The sequence below is a fragment of the Henckelia pumila genome, chromosome 4, assembly GCF_033568475.1.
Source record: "Henckelia pumila isolate YLH828 chromosome 4, ASM3356847v2, whole genome shotgun sequence".
NCBI lineage: Eukaryota > Viridiplantae > Streptophyta > Magnoliopsida > Lamiales > Gesneriaceae > Henckelia > Henckelia pumila.
Window position 1 is genome coordinate 110,041,528 of NC_133123.1, and position 13,519 is coordinate 110,055,046.

The 13,519-nt window shown below is 35.9% G+C and overlaps 2 protein-coding genes across 2 annotated transcripts; both read right to left on the reverse strand.

Moving 5' to 3' along the window:
• Positions 1–2,236: 2,236 nt before the first annotated feature.
• On the reverse strand, positions 2,237–4,718 carry LOC140861538 (uncharacterized). The gene is made up of 7 exons (XM_073264560.1): positions 4,562–4,718; positions 3,792–4,024; positions 3,398–3,659; positions 3,155–3,246; positions 2,618–2,959; positions 2,502–2,560; positions 2,237–2,327 (listed from the first exon to the last, which is right to left on the reverse strand). The coding sequence occupies exons 1-7, from the start codon at positions 4,716–4,718 to the stop codon at positions 2,237–2,239; spliced, it is 1,236 nt and encodes a 411-aa protein (XP_073120661.1).
• Positions 4,719–8,339: 3,621 nt separating this feature from the next.
• LOC140865978 (uncharacterized) lies at positions 8,340–13,177 on the reverse strand. Its single transcript, XM_073270830.1, has 7 exons — positions 12,492–13,177; positions 9,701–9,817; positions 9,426–9,604; positions 9,226–9,319; positions 9,063–9,140; positions 8,863–8,964; positions 8,340–8,771 (listed from the first exon to the last, which is right to left on the reverse strand). The coding sequence occupies exons 1-7, from the start codon at positions 12,981–12,983 to the stop codon at positions 8,637–8,639; spliced, it is 1,197 nt and encodes a 398-aa protein (XP_073126931.1). The 5' UTR covers positions 12,984–13,177; the 3' UTR covers positions 8,340–8,636.
• Between the last annotated feature and the right edge of the window lie 342 nt (positions 13,178–13,519).

Consider the following 13,519-nt stretch of genomic DNA (forward strand, 5'->3'; position numbering starts at 1 on the left):
ATACCGGCGATCTAGATTTAAATTTAAGGTAGCATTCAAATGAGTAAAACTGATGAATCTAGACAACACAAATATCAGCGACTGTATTTAATCTAGTCAATTGTTGTTCCTACGATTTAACAAATTTACCAGCGGAAAATATTAAACGCAGTTGCTTCAAAAATTAGATGATTCAAACAATTACGGATTTGAATTCTAATTTAGCAGTAGATTGCATAATGAAATCCTAAGTTGGCCAATCCGAAAATCTCATACACAAGCATGACAATCAATCCAAAACAACTTTTGATACTCGATAATAATCAAACACTGAAAATCAAAATCTCATAAATAAAAAAAATCAAGGGTTCGTCTTCTTCAACCAAGTTCTAAAACTTAGCCAACAATATTCATGAATTCTACAGAAAAATTCATGAAAGAAAAATTAAATCTAAGAAAATAGAGAAGAAACCTAGCCACCAAGAGAGTTCTCTGCTTTCTACCGTCTAAATCTGATAATAATGACTCCAAAATTCGAGATATATATTTTAATTAAGGCTAGAGTCCTTAATAAAACAGTTTCCAAAAATAAAAATTTCTTTCCAAATTGCGCATCTCGCTCGCTCGATCGGTAGAAGTTAACCGATTGAGCGAGCCAATTTTATGCTCCCTACTGTTTTCATTCTTCTTGCGGCCGCTCGATCGGTAAAACATTGCAGATCGAGCGGACGTATTTTTATCAACCTTTTTTTCTTCAATTTCTCGGCACCGCTCGATCGGTAGAAGATTCTGGATCGAGCGGCGCACTCTGCTCCACAAAAAGAACACAGCAGCGCGATAGCGCCTCTTCCAAGCTGTTGCTGCATCTTCAACTCTCCATCTACAACTCCCCATGCGCAAACCATAAGCGCAAACGCTCCTTCAAGCTTCAACAGCGCATGGCTTGTTCTTCACGGTTCCAACTATGGCAACAGCACTTCATCTTCATTCTTCAACACTTCTCTTTTTTCCCAGTAAAATGCGGCGTACTACACAATAAATCCGAGAGTATTTTATGCAGACATGATATATAAAATAAGAACAAAATGCTAAATTACAATATATAAATGCATGCAAAACAACAACAAAATGATATTAAAATAAGCAACACAAACATGACTATCAAATATACCCCCACACTTAATCCTTGCTCGCCCTCGATCAAGTATGCAAAAACAAAATGAAAACACAACAAAAACATAAGCAAGGATGAATCATGAATAACATAGCCTCAATGAAGTTTTCCCACAAAAACAAGTTCACAACTACTCTCGATCATCAATGATACACCTTCAGTCGAATGAGAACGTGCGTGTGTGACATGTTACCCTGCTACATGCAACTTCAAAAAACAAGTTTCAAGACTGTTCGTCGACTTAAAACAATTCAGTGCAAGTTTCACAATCAAGATCCTTCCCCTCAACAATCCATCAAAACAACATAACTCTCTTAATATATGATTACGCACCGTCGAATTTTACACTCGACATTTTTAAAGCCTCAATAATTACCCGCATACTTAGCTATATCTAAATAGGATTCGAATTTCAATCCCCTCGTCTATAGCCCGGATGGAACTACAATCTCATGGATTCCGCAAACTTAGCTATGAATTAGTGAATAGAATTTCATTCACATTCCAAGCCCGGATGGAATTGATATTTTAAAATTTTAAAAAGTTTAACCCCATTTAAACAGCAAACTTAGTCACAAACAAGACGAATAGGATTTCAAACATCTCGCTCGCAACCCGGATGAAGTTAATTGCATATTTATAAACATGACATAAAATTTTTTAAAGGTGTGCCCAAGAGTGTATATGCTATATCAAAGAAATCATCGAGATTCAAGAGCTATCAAGTTTCACAAACACCTATTATCGTGCAATGGTCCAACAGACATCCACAATGTATAATACATCACTACACTTCACCGGTTAAACAAGCGTGCTTAATAATATTCAACAATCAACCTATGATTTTTCATATCCAATCAAGAGTAAAATTTTTCAAAAATTTTATTTTTTTCACTTCCATCATCATAGGCTAACAATCATCATCCTACTTATGCATACGAAACAAACAAAAACAAAATGAATGCACCCCCCACACTTAGCTAAAGCATTTCCCTCAATGCTTCAGAACAAAAATGCAAACAACACAACATACAAATAACAAAATGACAATGCAATGCAAATGTAAAACAGAACTCCCCTGGTTTAAGTGTTGGTGCTGTCCTCTTCAACGTCTGACAGAATCACGGAAGAATCATATTGAAACTTTGACTGCGGAGGTGGCGACATTCGATTTCTGAAAACAACAAAAATAAAAACGCAAAAACAAAATGAAAGATAAAAACTAACTAAAAGAAAAGAACACTGGTTTCCTCCCAGTCAGCGCCTTTTTTTACAGTCGTCGGCTCGACTGCATGCTTCTTTTGCTCATGGTGGTTCATATCTAATTTTTCTAACCACCTTCACCCACTTGCGCAGTTTTGCAATAATTTTTGGTCTTTGCTTCCTCTGCTTCGATTTCCTGGGTACCTGCAGATCAGAACGAAAACTTTCAACAGTAAAATTCTCAATAGGTCTTGCAATAACCTCCTTAACTTTATCCCCATTCACAACCTTCTTGTGTTCTTGCGACAAGTGATTAATGACATCAAGATTATTAACAACACTTTCACAATCAGAAATTTGCAGGGTATCAAAAATATGAAACTTAACAACCTCCCTATCAAACTCCATAGTGAGAGTGCTATTGTTAACATCTATGATGGACTTTGAAGTTTTAAGAAATGGTCTTCCTAACAAAATAGGACTATTCAAATCATTGCTTTTCATGTCAAGAACATAAAAAACAGCAGGAAAGACCAAATTGTCAACTTGCACAAGAACATCTTCTAACAGACCCCTAGGATAAATAGTAGATCTATCAGCCATCTAGATAACAATTTCAGTTTTATTTAAAGGCCCTAAGTTTAAGGAAGCATAAACAGAGTATGGCATGACATTAATCGATGCTCCTAAATCTAGCATGGTTGTATCAAGCTGAATATTTCCTATCTTACAAGGAATAGAAAACATATCTGGATCCTTGCATTTTGTAGGTATTTTTCTTTGTATCACAGCAGAAACCTGTTCTCCCAATTCAACTCTCTGATATCCCTTCAATTTGTGTTTTTTCTTCACAGTACACAACTCTTTTAAAAACTTAGCATAGAGAGGTACTTTTTTTTATAACATCTAATAAAGGAATATTCACATCACATCTACGAAAATTTTCATACAGTCCCTTGATACCTTCATCCTTCCTGGACTTTTTTAACGCTAAGGGAAAATAGGCTACATGTTTATACTCAGAAAGATGAGGAAACTTACCTTTTGATGCTTCCTTTTGAACTGTCTCATTCTCTTCCAGTTTGGATTCCTCCACCTCTTCATTTTTTAGTGGCTCTTTCACCACTGCTTCATGAACCTTTAAATCTCTTCCACTCCTCAAGGTGATTGCACTCACATTCTCCTTTGGATTCACCACTGTTTGTGATGGCAAGCTGCTAGAATTTTGTGCCTCCAACATGTTTATTGTTGTTGCCAACTGCTCCACCTGAGTGTTCAAGTGTTGGATACTTGCTCGAGTTTCCTGTTGAAAAGTTACAGTATTAGTTGCAAGATCCTTAACAATGTTTTCTAAAAACTCACCAGGCGCAGGAATTTGAGGACGTTGTGGTGGAGGATGATATGGTGGCCTATAAGCTTGATTTTGCGGTGGTGCCTGACGTGCAGGCTGGTTTATCAAAGGATTGCCATATCTAAGGTTTGGATGATCCTTCCAACCTCGATTGAATGTATTCGAATAAGGATCATAATTTCTCTGTTGTGGTGGCCCGGGAAATCCTCCAGCTGCATTGAGTTGTGCGCTCATTTTCTCTTGAAGTGTGGGACACATGTTAGTTGCATGTCCCATCGCAGTGCATATTCCACAAACCTTCACATTTTGTCTGTTCCCTACAACCATTTGACGCACAAGAGACGTCAATTCAATCAATTGTTGCTCAAGAGAAGAGACATTTACCTCGCTATTTTTTCTTGGTGCATGATCATTCCTGTTGGTGCCAAATTGCTGAGAATTGGCAGCCATATTCTCAATCAAATTCCTTGTTTGCACTGGAGTTTTATCCACAAAGACTCCTCCACTAGCCGCATCTAACATACTCCTGTCATGAGGTAACAAACCTTCATAAGTATATTGAATTAATAAGTTTTCACTTATCTGATGTTGCGGACAGCTAGCACAAAGCTTTTTGAACCGCTCCCAGTATTCATGAAGTGATTCCCCTGTAAATTGCTTGATCCCACAGCTAAGAAGATCCTTTTCATCTCTGTCCAGGTGGTAATGGATCCAGGAGGTAGGTAGTATAGCCAATCCTTAGCAGCATTTTTTTAAAAAAAAGGAAAGACTCTCAGCTGGATTTACTACTCCATGGGGTTTCATGCTTGTGCACACCACATGAAATTCCATTAAGTGCTTGTGGGGATCCTCACCTGCAAGACCATGAAAAGCAGACAACAAATGTATTAGCCCAGATTTTAATTCAAAAGTAGCATTAGTTTCTAAGGTAGGGAAAGTAATGCATAAAGGCTGCTGATTCAGATCAGGAGTGCCCAGTTGTCTCAAACTCAGATTTGCGTTTTCAGTCATTGCTCCTCTGAGATCCTCACAAACTCGCTCGTCTTCTCCTTGTTTCCTACGAGCTTCTCTCCTCCGTCGATGCAAAGTTCTTTCTATCTCCGGGTCGTATGGAAATTCTTCTTCCGAAGATTCACCTGAAAGCATGAACAAACCCGAGAAGCACTAGAGGAAAGAATATAAATAAATAAATAAAGCAAAAAGAAGCACAAATAAATTAAACGCCCTTCCCCGGCAACGACGCCAAAATTTGGTAGCGCTTAATCGTGTCACGCCCAAATTACCCGACTCAACTCAGATAAATAATATATGCAGTAGTGAGAGTAGGGATCGTTCCCATGAGAAAAGAGAAATTTATTGTGTTCTAAAATAAAAGAAAGGGGATTTTTGATTTGAAATTAGCTACTGAAGATTTAAAACAATTCAAATGAAATTTTATCACTAGCAAGCAAGATTAAATTATAACGAAGAATTCAATGAGAAACAAGCATTGGTATCGGTCGACTACACCCTTGATATTTATTCATTCAATCATTAATTGCCTAAAAATAATTAATTCTATCAAATATTCATCATTGAAAATTAAATTCTTGTTTCACCTTAATCTTAGTTAATTAGACACCAGCGTTCTAGATTAACCCTTACCAATAAATCAACCCGGATACCAGCGATCTAGATTTAAATTTAAGGTAGCATTCAAATGAGTAAAACTGATGAATCTAGACAACACAAATACCAGCGACTGTATTTAATCTAGTCAATTGTTGTTCCTACGATTTAACAAATTTACCAGCGGAAAATATTAAACGCAGTTGCTTCACAAATTAGATGATTCAAACAATTACGGATTTGAATTCTAATTTAGCAGTAGATTGTATAATGAAATCCTAAGATGACCAATCCGAAAATCTCATACACAATCAATCCAAAACAACTTTTGATAATCGATAATAATCAAACACTGAAAATCAAAATCTCATAAATAAACAAAATCAAGGGTTCGTCTTCCTCAACCAAGTTCTAAAACTTAGCCAACAATATTCATGAATTCTACAGAAAAATTCATGAAAGAAAAATTAAATCTAAGAAAAGAGAGAAGAAACCTAGCCGCCAAGAGAGTTCTCTGCTTTCTGCCGTCTAAATCTGATAATAATGACTCCAAAATTCGAGATATATATTTTAATTAAGGCTAGAGTGCGCATCTCGCTCGCTCGATCGGTAGAAGTTAACCGATCGAGCGAGCCACTTTTATGCTCCCTACTGTTTTTATTCTTCTTGCGGCCGCTCGATCGGTAAAACATTGTGGATCGAGCGGGCGTCTTTTTATCAACCTTCTGTTCTTCAACTTCTCGGCACCGCTCGATCGGTAGAAGATTCCGGATCGAGCGGCGCACTCTGCTCCACAAAAAGAACACAGCAGCGCGATAGCGCCTCTTCCAAGATGCTGCTGCATCTACAACTCCCCATCTACAACTCCCCATGCGCAAACCATAAGCGCAAACGCTCCTTCAAGCTTCAACAGCGCATGGCTTGTTCTTCACGGTTCCAACTATGGCAACAGCACTTCATCTTCATTCTTCAACACTTCTCTTTTTTCCCAGTAAAATGCGACGTACTACACAATAAATCCGAGAGTATGTTATGCAGACATGATATATTAAAAAAAAACAAAACGCTAAATTACAATATATAAATGCATGCAAAACAACAACAAAATGATATTAAAATAAGCAACACAAACATGACTATCATGAGCCCATGAGAGAGGCTCATACTTTAGAAGGCACATGACCCATTTATAAATAGGAGACTCCTCCCTATTTTTCAGGCAAAATGGGGGATATAGACCCAGTCTTGTTTTTTAATTTAATAGATAGACCTCTGAACAAAAAGACTATATTGTCCCTCATTTAAAATATTAGATAGAGTTTATAAGTGTTTTTCTCTCTCCTCCCTCTTCTTCTTTCTTCTTCTATGCGTTTTTTTCTCTCCTCTTTCTTCTTTCTCATATTTCTGCATTTTTTCTTACCATTGTTCTGCGCATTTTTCAGTTTTTTTTGTTGAATATTTTTTAAACGAAATCATGAAGAGACCGATCATCATTGATTTTCAGTTCATATGGAATTATTTCTAATTCATGTGAACTGATTTTCGAATTTTTTTGGTTCACATAAACTGATTTTCGACCGGTTTCAACCGATTTTCAATTTATATCAACTGATCTCGACCGAGTAGGTTGAGTTTGACTGATTTTGAAGAAATTTCGATTGGTGTCGATCGCTTTTCACTGCTTCTCGACTGGTCTCGACTGCCTTGTCGACTGATCTCGACCGAGTATGTTGATTTTGACTGATTTTGAAAAAATCTCGACTGGTGTCGACCGCTTTTCACTGCTTCTCGATCGGTCTCGACTGCCTTATAATTGTATATATATATATATATATATTTTTGTTAGTAATAATAAATAAAAATATTAATGGTCTAGTGGTCAAAACCTGGGAGGAGAGAGGAGAGCCCGGTTCGAAACCGGGAAGGAGAGAGGATCAGAAATGATTGTTATTTTTTTTTGTCAAAAAAAAATATCTATTATGAAAAGACCAAACTACCTTTAAATTGAGACTCTTTGACCGAATGAAAAAGTCAAGAAGTCCCTTTTACTTAATTTAAAATAAGATCAGACCTATATATTTAATTGGCCCCATTTTTCAAGGTAGACTCTCATTCTTTCAATTTATGCTCTAAAAACTCTGTAGTATTTTGTGAGTACATATTTTGAGTGGATCGCTGACTTGAACGTCGGAGAGTTTTCGCCGGACATCCCCGGCGCTTCTAACCACATTTCGTGATGCATGTGACAACCCTAATTTTACTAGAGTGGATACGCGAAGATCAGTTCATTTCCTAAAGTTGTGGTTTACTCCAATTGACTGAGCACGCGGAACACCCTCATCAGGATAGCAAGATTTCGTGCAGTATCAATATCCTTACAACATATGAGAAGATCAATCGGCTAATGATGTTGCCCATCTTTTAGCTCGCAAAGAAGATCAATCGGCTAATGATGTTGCCTATCTTTTAGCTCGCAAAGCTCTTGCCTTGTCCTTAAATTTCGAATGGTTACCTTGTGATTTCCCAACATGGCTACTGAATATTGTAGGTGTATATTACTCAAAATCTAATCTAATCTAATCAGTACAAATGAATATAAACCACTATTTCCCAACATGGCTACTGAATATTGTAGGTGTATATTACTCAAAATCTAATCTAATTAGTACAAATGATTATAAACCACTTACTTTTTTCTATCAAATTATAATATTTTAAAGTTTTTTCTTTCGTCATTTATAATTTCATGTTGCAAAAACTATGACATTTTACATTTTAACTGTAAATTATGTTTTGAAACTATTACATTTTAACTATAAATTATAAAAACATAAGGTTAAACACCTATTCATTTTTCACAAGGTTATCAACTACTTCGAAATTTCACACAGAAGTTAGACAAGATTTATCCAATTTCAATCTATTTTCAAGAGATTTGACAATAAATGGGAAATGTAATTTGAAAATTGGAAGGAATGACATGTAAAAAATAAAATAGTAAGAGAAATAATAATATTGCTATTATACATAAAATAATCATAAACTCAGCCCTCGTTTTAAAGGTGTGTTACATTTTTCTAAGGATGTATGGTGAACAGTGCACCATGCAATTTCCCTTTCACTTATATCCTCTTACAATCAAGCCGCAGCCAAGTTACTGCAGCAATCCAAATGCATTTTTCCCAGCACAAATTTACAATAGAGCATGAATCTCATCTATCCAAACTGCTTGAATCTCCTCCTTCCGGTTATAACTTACTTATAACAATTCTTTCGGCTACGAAAAAAGACATCCTAAATGACTGGAGATGAGAAGTCTGACTATTTATCATCACCGTTTAGAGAATTTAGTCGTCTTACCCTCTGATCAAGCTCAGCCATCACTGCTGGCTCCTGTTTTTTCCTTTGCTTTGATATATTGGTAGTTGTCATAAAACCCATTGTGTCAAATGCAGCCTATCGTTATCGAGAAAATATCTTGGTCATTTACACGGTTAATTTACAAAAAATAGCAGCAGAAAACATGCCACAGTGAGGAAAAATTTACCGTTAATAATTCATCAGGATCGAAGAGATTATGTGTAGTTCTTTGTATAACATTGATCACTTCGCCCACATGATGAGTCAAAACCAACTCATCTTCATTCATCTGAATTTATTATCGAATGGCAAATGCAAACTGATATTTATTCAGTTATAAAACAAAGCTAACTCATCCATTTATGGATAAAAATGTAAAAATGGCACCTTGAAAATTGCCAGCGCTACATTGAATAAAATCTTCGCCCCTTCATAGAAAAGAACGTCCCATACTCGTAGGGTTGTCTGAAACGAAGAAATTGTTAATGGGAGCTAATCGGTTTAGTAAGCCAATAATATATATGCGATGGAATTATAGATAGGTATCAACCTCAGAGGGCAAGCTTTTAGAATATAGGCATAAAAACCACTCTGTGCATACTAGAGAAACATCAAATTCCAAAGCTTCCAAATGAGTAGATATCCTGCACCAATTGTTTCTCCTTTATGTCAAATATAATAAAGTATTACGAAGTTGCTAAGAAGGCCATGCTGGATATATTTATCAGCCAAAGGAAAGCAAGAGACAACCTCGGACACTTTTTGGTCAGCATATCTTTAAACACTCTTTGTTCCACATGGCACCCAGACAAGTTATTTGTGTAACAATCATTAACTAACACATTTTCTAACAAAACAGCAAGCATCCAGAATGCTTCTTCTTCGGTTTTCATCACAAGCAACAACAATGCCGCAACATAATTTAAACCCTGCGTTCATTTAAATTGAAACTTGAAATAGTAACAAACACACAAAAAAATGCTAGATATTATTTATTCTTGCATGCAAGAGAAAAAAGAATCCACCTGACAATAGCCAACATCGGAATCACGAAAAGAATACCCAACAAGAACACGCCTAAGAGCAGCATGACCCTCTGGAGTATCCAACCACGGGTGACCCGGGAAAGTTCGTGGTAGGTCCTGCACTTGTGTAATTATCAAAGAAACTACTATAAGAATAGCTTAATAAAATACATGAAATATCATAATATCGGATAGCTTCCATTGAATTACTTGACTTGATTCTGATCACCAAAAAGCAATTTCTCAAGTTTTTGTATTCAAATCACAACCAATAAACTTTTTGGAGTCAATTAACCTCAAGCCCATATATTTTGCAGGACTTGCAGGATAGGATGAAAAAATTTAACAAAATTTCAGCTAAACCATGTGCTTTAACCTCGTCAAGTCAAAAGAAGATGCTGGCATGATGTGTTGATTGGCGTCATACCCTTATTAAATGTATCCCCAAAAATAGTCCATTATATGTTACATATGTAGGCCTTTATAGATTATAGTATTTAAGAGAACCAAGATTGAGAAAAAGAAGATAAATAATATCAATCGACACATCATGCCAGCATCTTGCATCCTTCATGAGCCTATGTCTAAAGTCATCACAAACCAAATTAAAATTAAGGGGGCTGAATGAGAACCCAAAGGCTTTTGAGTAACTTATGGAATTGTACTGTGGTTGTTCGGACAAAAAATGGAATGAAAATTCAGTATCAAAAACCTGATTGACTAAAAAATTCCATTTGAGTATTGCATCGGGTTGGAAACACAGAAAAGTGAAGGCAAATTACAGTCTCTTTGGATGTAAAGGAGATTTGTGTTATATTATGGATTATATTCGGATTGTTTCAATGGTAAAATAGAATCAAAATGCAGTTGCATTGATGCCAATATTCAGCTGGTAAGATGGAGAAATAAGGGGAGTAATCAGCCACTAACCGACATATTCCAACTATGTATGTGGCATACAGAGTAATGAAATCTAATCTGTAGGGATGAATTCCCCAAATATCTACAGCAGAGATTACCAGGATGACCCTATAACTAGATAACTTTTCTCAGTGACCAACGGCTCAGTATGCCTTTCTAAACACACTATTCTTGACACATATTGCCCACTATCATTCGATGATGCACAAATCCAAGATTAATATAATAAGCTGGCCAATCAGAAGAATCTGTCGATAGGGTTTGATTCATTTCTTGATGCTGCGAATTTGTGAAATTGAAACTTGCATATTTCCAGTCTCATTACAGTAAAGCTGACCTATAGAACAGTAGGAACGTGGGCAATATGAGAAAAACCTCCAGCAGAAATTGGAAAATATGGTTATAGTCTATAGACGATCTAGTGGACTTGCTTTTCATTAAAGAAGGCTCGGCTAAATGGGTAATAATGCAAGTTAAAATTCTATGCCCATCACTTTTATGAACATCATCCATGGTTAATTCGAAAATTCACCACAAAATTAGGTTAACTGATTCCTTTTTCCTGGGCCAGAGATGATGGGTCATTAATATCTTTTTGTTGGGCTATCTGTAATCAACAAAAGAAATGGCAACCTAGGTAAGAGAACAGAAAAAACCATAGCCTCCATTAGTAGGTAGCTAATAATAACAGCATTTAGTTATATAAAAAGATTTGTGCTAGACATGTTCAACTCTCCTTGTCCTTGTCTCAGCCTTTGACGAAAGTGCATCCATGGAGTTGGATCATGAAATAATTTCGAGCTATTCTTTTAACTAAGTAATACAGTGTAATTTGTAAAATTAGTATAACGTTACAGAAGGAGATGAGTTGCATAAAAGAACGAGGATACTTTCGAACAAATACATGCATAAATTGAGTGAATTAAACAATAGGAGTGTGGATGGCATTTCAGTTTTGTCAGAGAGACAAGCTTTATGACGCTTATGCAACTTTAATTCAAACTTCAAAACTAAGGCACCGCTTGGATTGAAGTATTTCAAATCCATGGATTTCAAATGCATTTTTGTTGTTTAGAGAAGTAGCACCACAAATATCAAATCCACTTTTTTTATATTTATATAGTAATTCATGGTAGTTGTGATGGATTTCAAGTTCATCCAATAAAATGGTGATTTAAAATTCTTTTTATTCCATCTAAGTAATGTGTAATTAATTAAGCTATGAATTTGAGATTTTTCTATCTTTCATTGTTAACACTAAAATTATAATCGAAATCCATTGATTTCAAATCCTTCAATCCAAGCGCAACCTAACAGAATTCAATTTATATGACCAGATTGAAATATATGATTGAGCATGGAATTCTGAGCCGCATAAATGAGGGCGAAAAGCATGTCTGGCAGAATCATCCTTCCCAGGTCTTCCACCAGACGGGTATACCCATCTGATCTTTATCCATCCAATGCAACCAGATTGCAAAATTCCATTAAAATGAAATGAAAATTCATTGTCTCACAGATTCAACACGTTTGTTTTCTAATACCAAGCGGTTTCAAATATCCAAATCACACAATCAAACAAGTAAAATCAATTCATTCATGTCCTGATTATCTTCAGTTTTTAGAACTGAATGCTACAAATAGGTAATTAATTCATAGCATATAACACAATGAAGAGAAAAGACCTCATTTAAGGTCAGCAAATGATAAGGATAAATGCAAACCAATTCTAAGAACATCAAGCTACAACAATCATGTCCCAACAAAACTTCAATCACCTCAATGCTTCAAAACAACAAATTAAGCACCGAAAAGAATGCGTCTATTCAATCCCAAAACAGATAATAAAGAAAATAGAAACAATACTCACGTGATCAATCTGCTTGGTGGCGGGGGTAACCTTATCCTCAACAGCGCGAATCAAATCATTGTAATAGCTCTCAGGAACCGTGGATTTCTTCTTAGCGGCACCAGACAAAGAAAACCAAACCTTAGGCCTTAAATTCGGCGGAATCCCTTTCCTAATCAGCCGTTTAAGAGTAATGGCATTCACCAACGAAGAAAACTTGAGGGAAGATTTCAGGGTCGAAGAAACATGAGTTTCCAAATACCAATTCGCACCTTTGCTCGCCTCCATAGCCCACCAAACCCTCCCCTGTTGCCTCACCTTCTCCCTCACCTCATTCAACACATTCACATCATCCACATTTCCTTCTACCGTGAACCCATATAGATCTTGGAATTTCACCGTCATGTTGGCCCTTCTTGCATGGATGCTTGGCCTCAGCGTCTGTATCTGAGCTTGGTATTCTATGGCCAAGTCCCTTTTGCTCTGAATCCCACTGCCACCTCCTCCATACATCTTCTAATTCTTCCAGTTGCTATAATTTTGAAAAAAGATATGAAGAATGGGATCGAAAACACAATTACTCGAGAACCCAGATTTTTTTATTTTTTGGTTTTGAAGAATGATCGTGGGTGGATGTAAATTTGAGAGGAAACGGTCAGCGTTTTCTTGAAATTAAAATGATGAATGAAAGAAAATTAAAGGAAGTGAAGCTTACCGCTTTATAATGAAGGGAACGATAAAGAATCAATGTAAGAAAACTCATAATAAAAGCCAAAAAAAAGTGGGGTCCACATGTTCCTGATTAATTAATTAATTGTTTATTTTCAAAATAATTCCATAACAAATTTGGGAAATGAGATTCTGTCTTGTAGAACCATCTGGGGTCGATGTAAGAGTACATGCATATATATATATATATATATATATATATATGAGTTAATTGTCAATCACTCCCTAAAACATTTTATAATTTATTTATAAATTTTTATATAAATAAAACTTACTTTTAACTTTCTGAAGAAAGAAACTTTTGTTTCTAAATACCAATT

Excerpts from the sequence above, each read along its gene's own strand:
- LOC140861538 (XM_073264560.1), bottom strand. The coding sequence starts at position 4,718 with ATGACTGAAAACGCAAATCTGAGTTTGAGACAACTGGGCACTCCTGAT. Across the intron at positions 2,561-2,617 it reads ATGGGGATAAAGTTAAGGAG|GTACCCAGGAAATCGAAGCA; the intron begins GTTATTGCAAGA and ends TCTGATCTGCAG. Across the intron at positions 2,328-2,501 it reads ATTATTGCAAAACTGCGCAA|AAATCGAATGTCGCCACCTC; the intron begins GTGGGTGAAGGT and ends TGTTGTTTTCAG.
- LOC140865978 (XM_073270830.1), bottom strand. The coding sequence starts at position 12,983 with ATGTATGGAGGAGGTGGCAGTGGGATTCAGAGCAAAAGGGACTTGGCC. Across the intron at positions 9,320-9,425 it reads CTGACCAAAAAGTGTCCGAG|GATATCTACTCATTTGGAAG; the intron begins GTTGTCTCTTGC and ends CAATTGGTGCAG. Across the intron at positions 9,141-9,225 it reads CTAAAAGCTTGCCCTCTGAG|ACAACCCTACGAGTATGGGA; the intron begins GTTGATACCTAT and ends TCTTCGTTTCAG.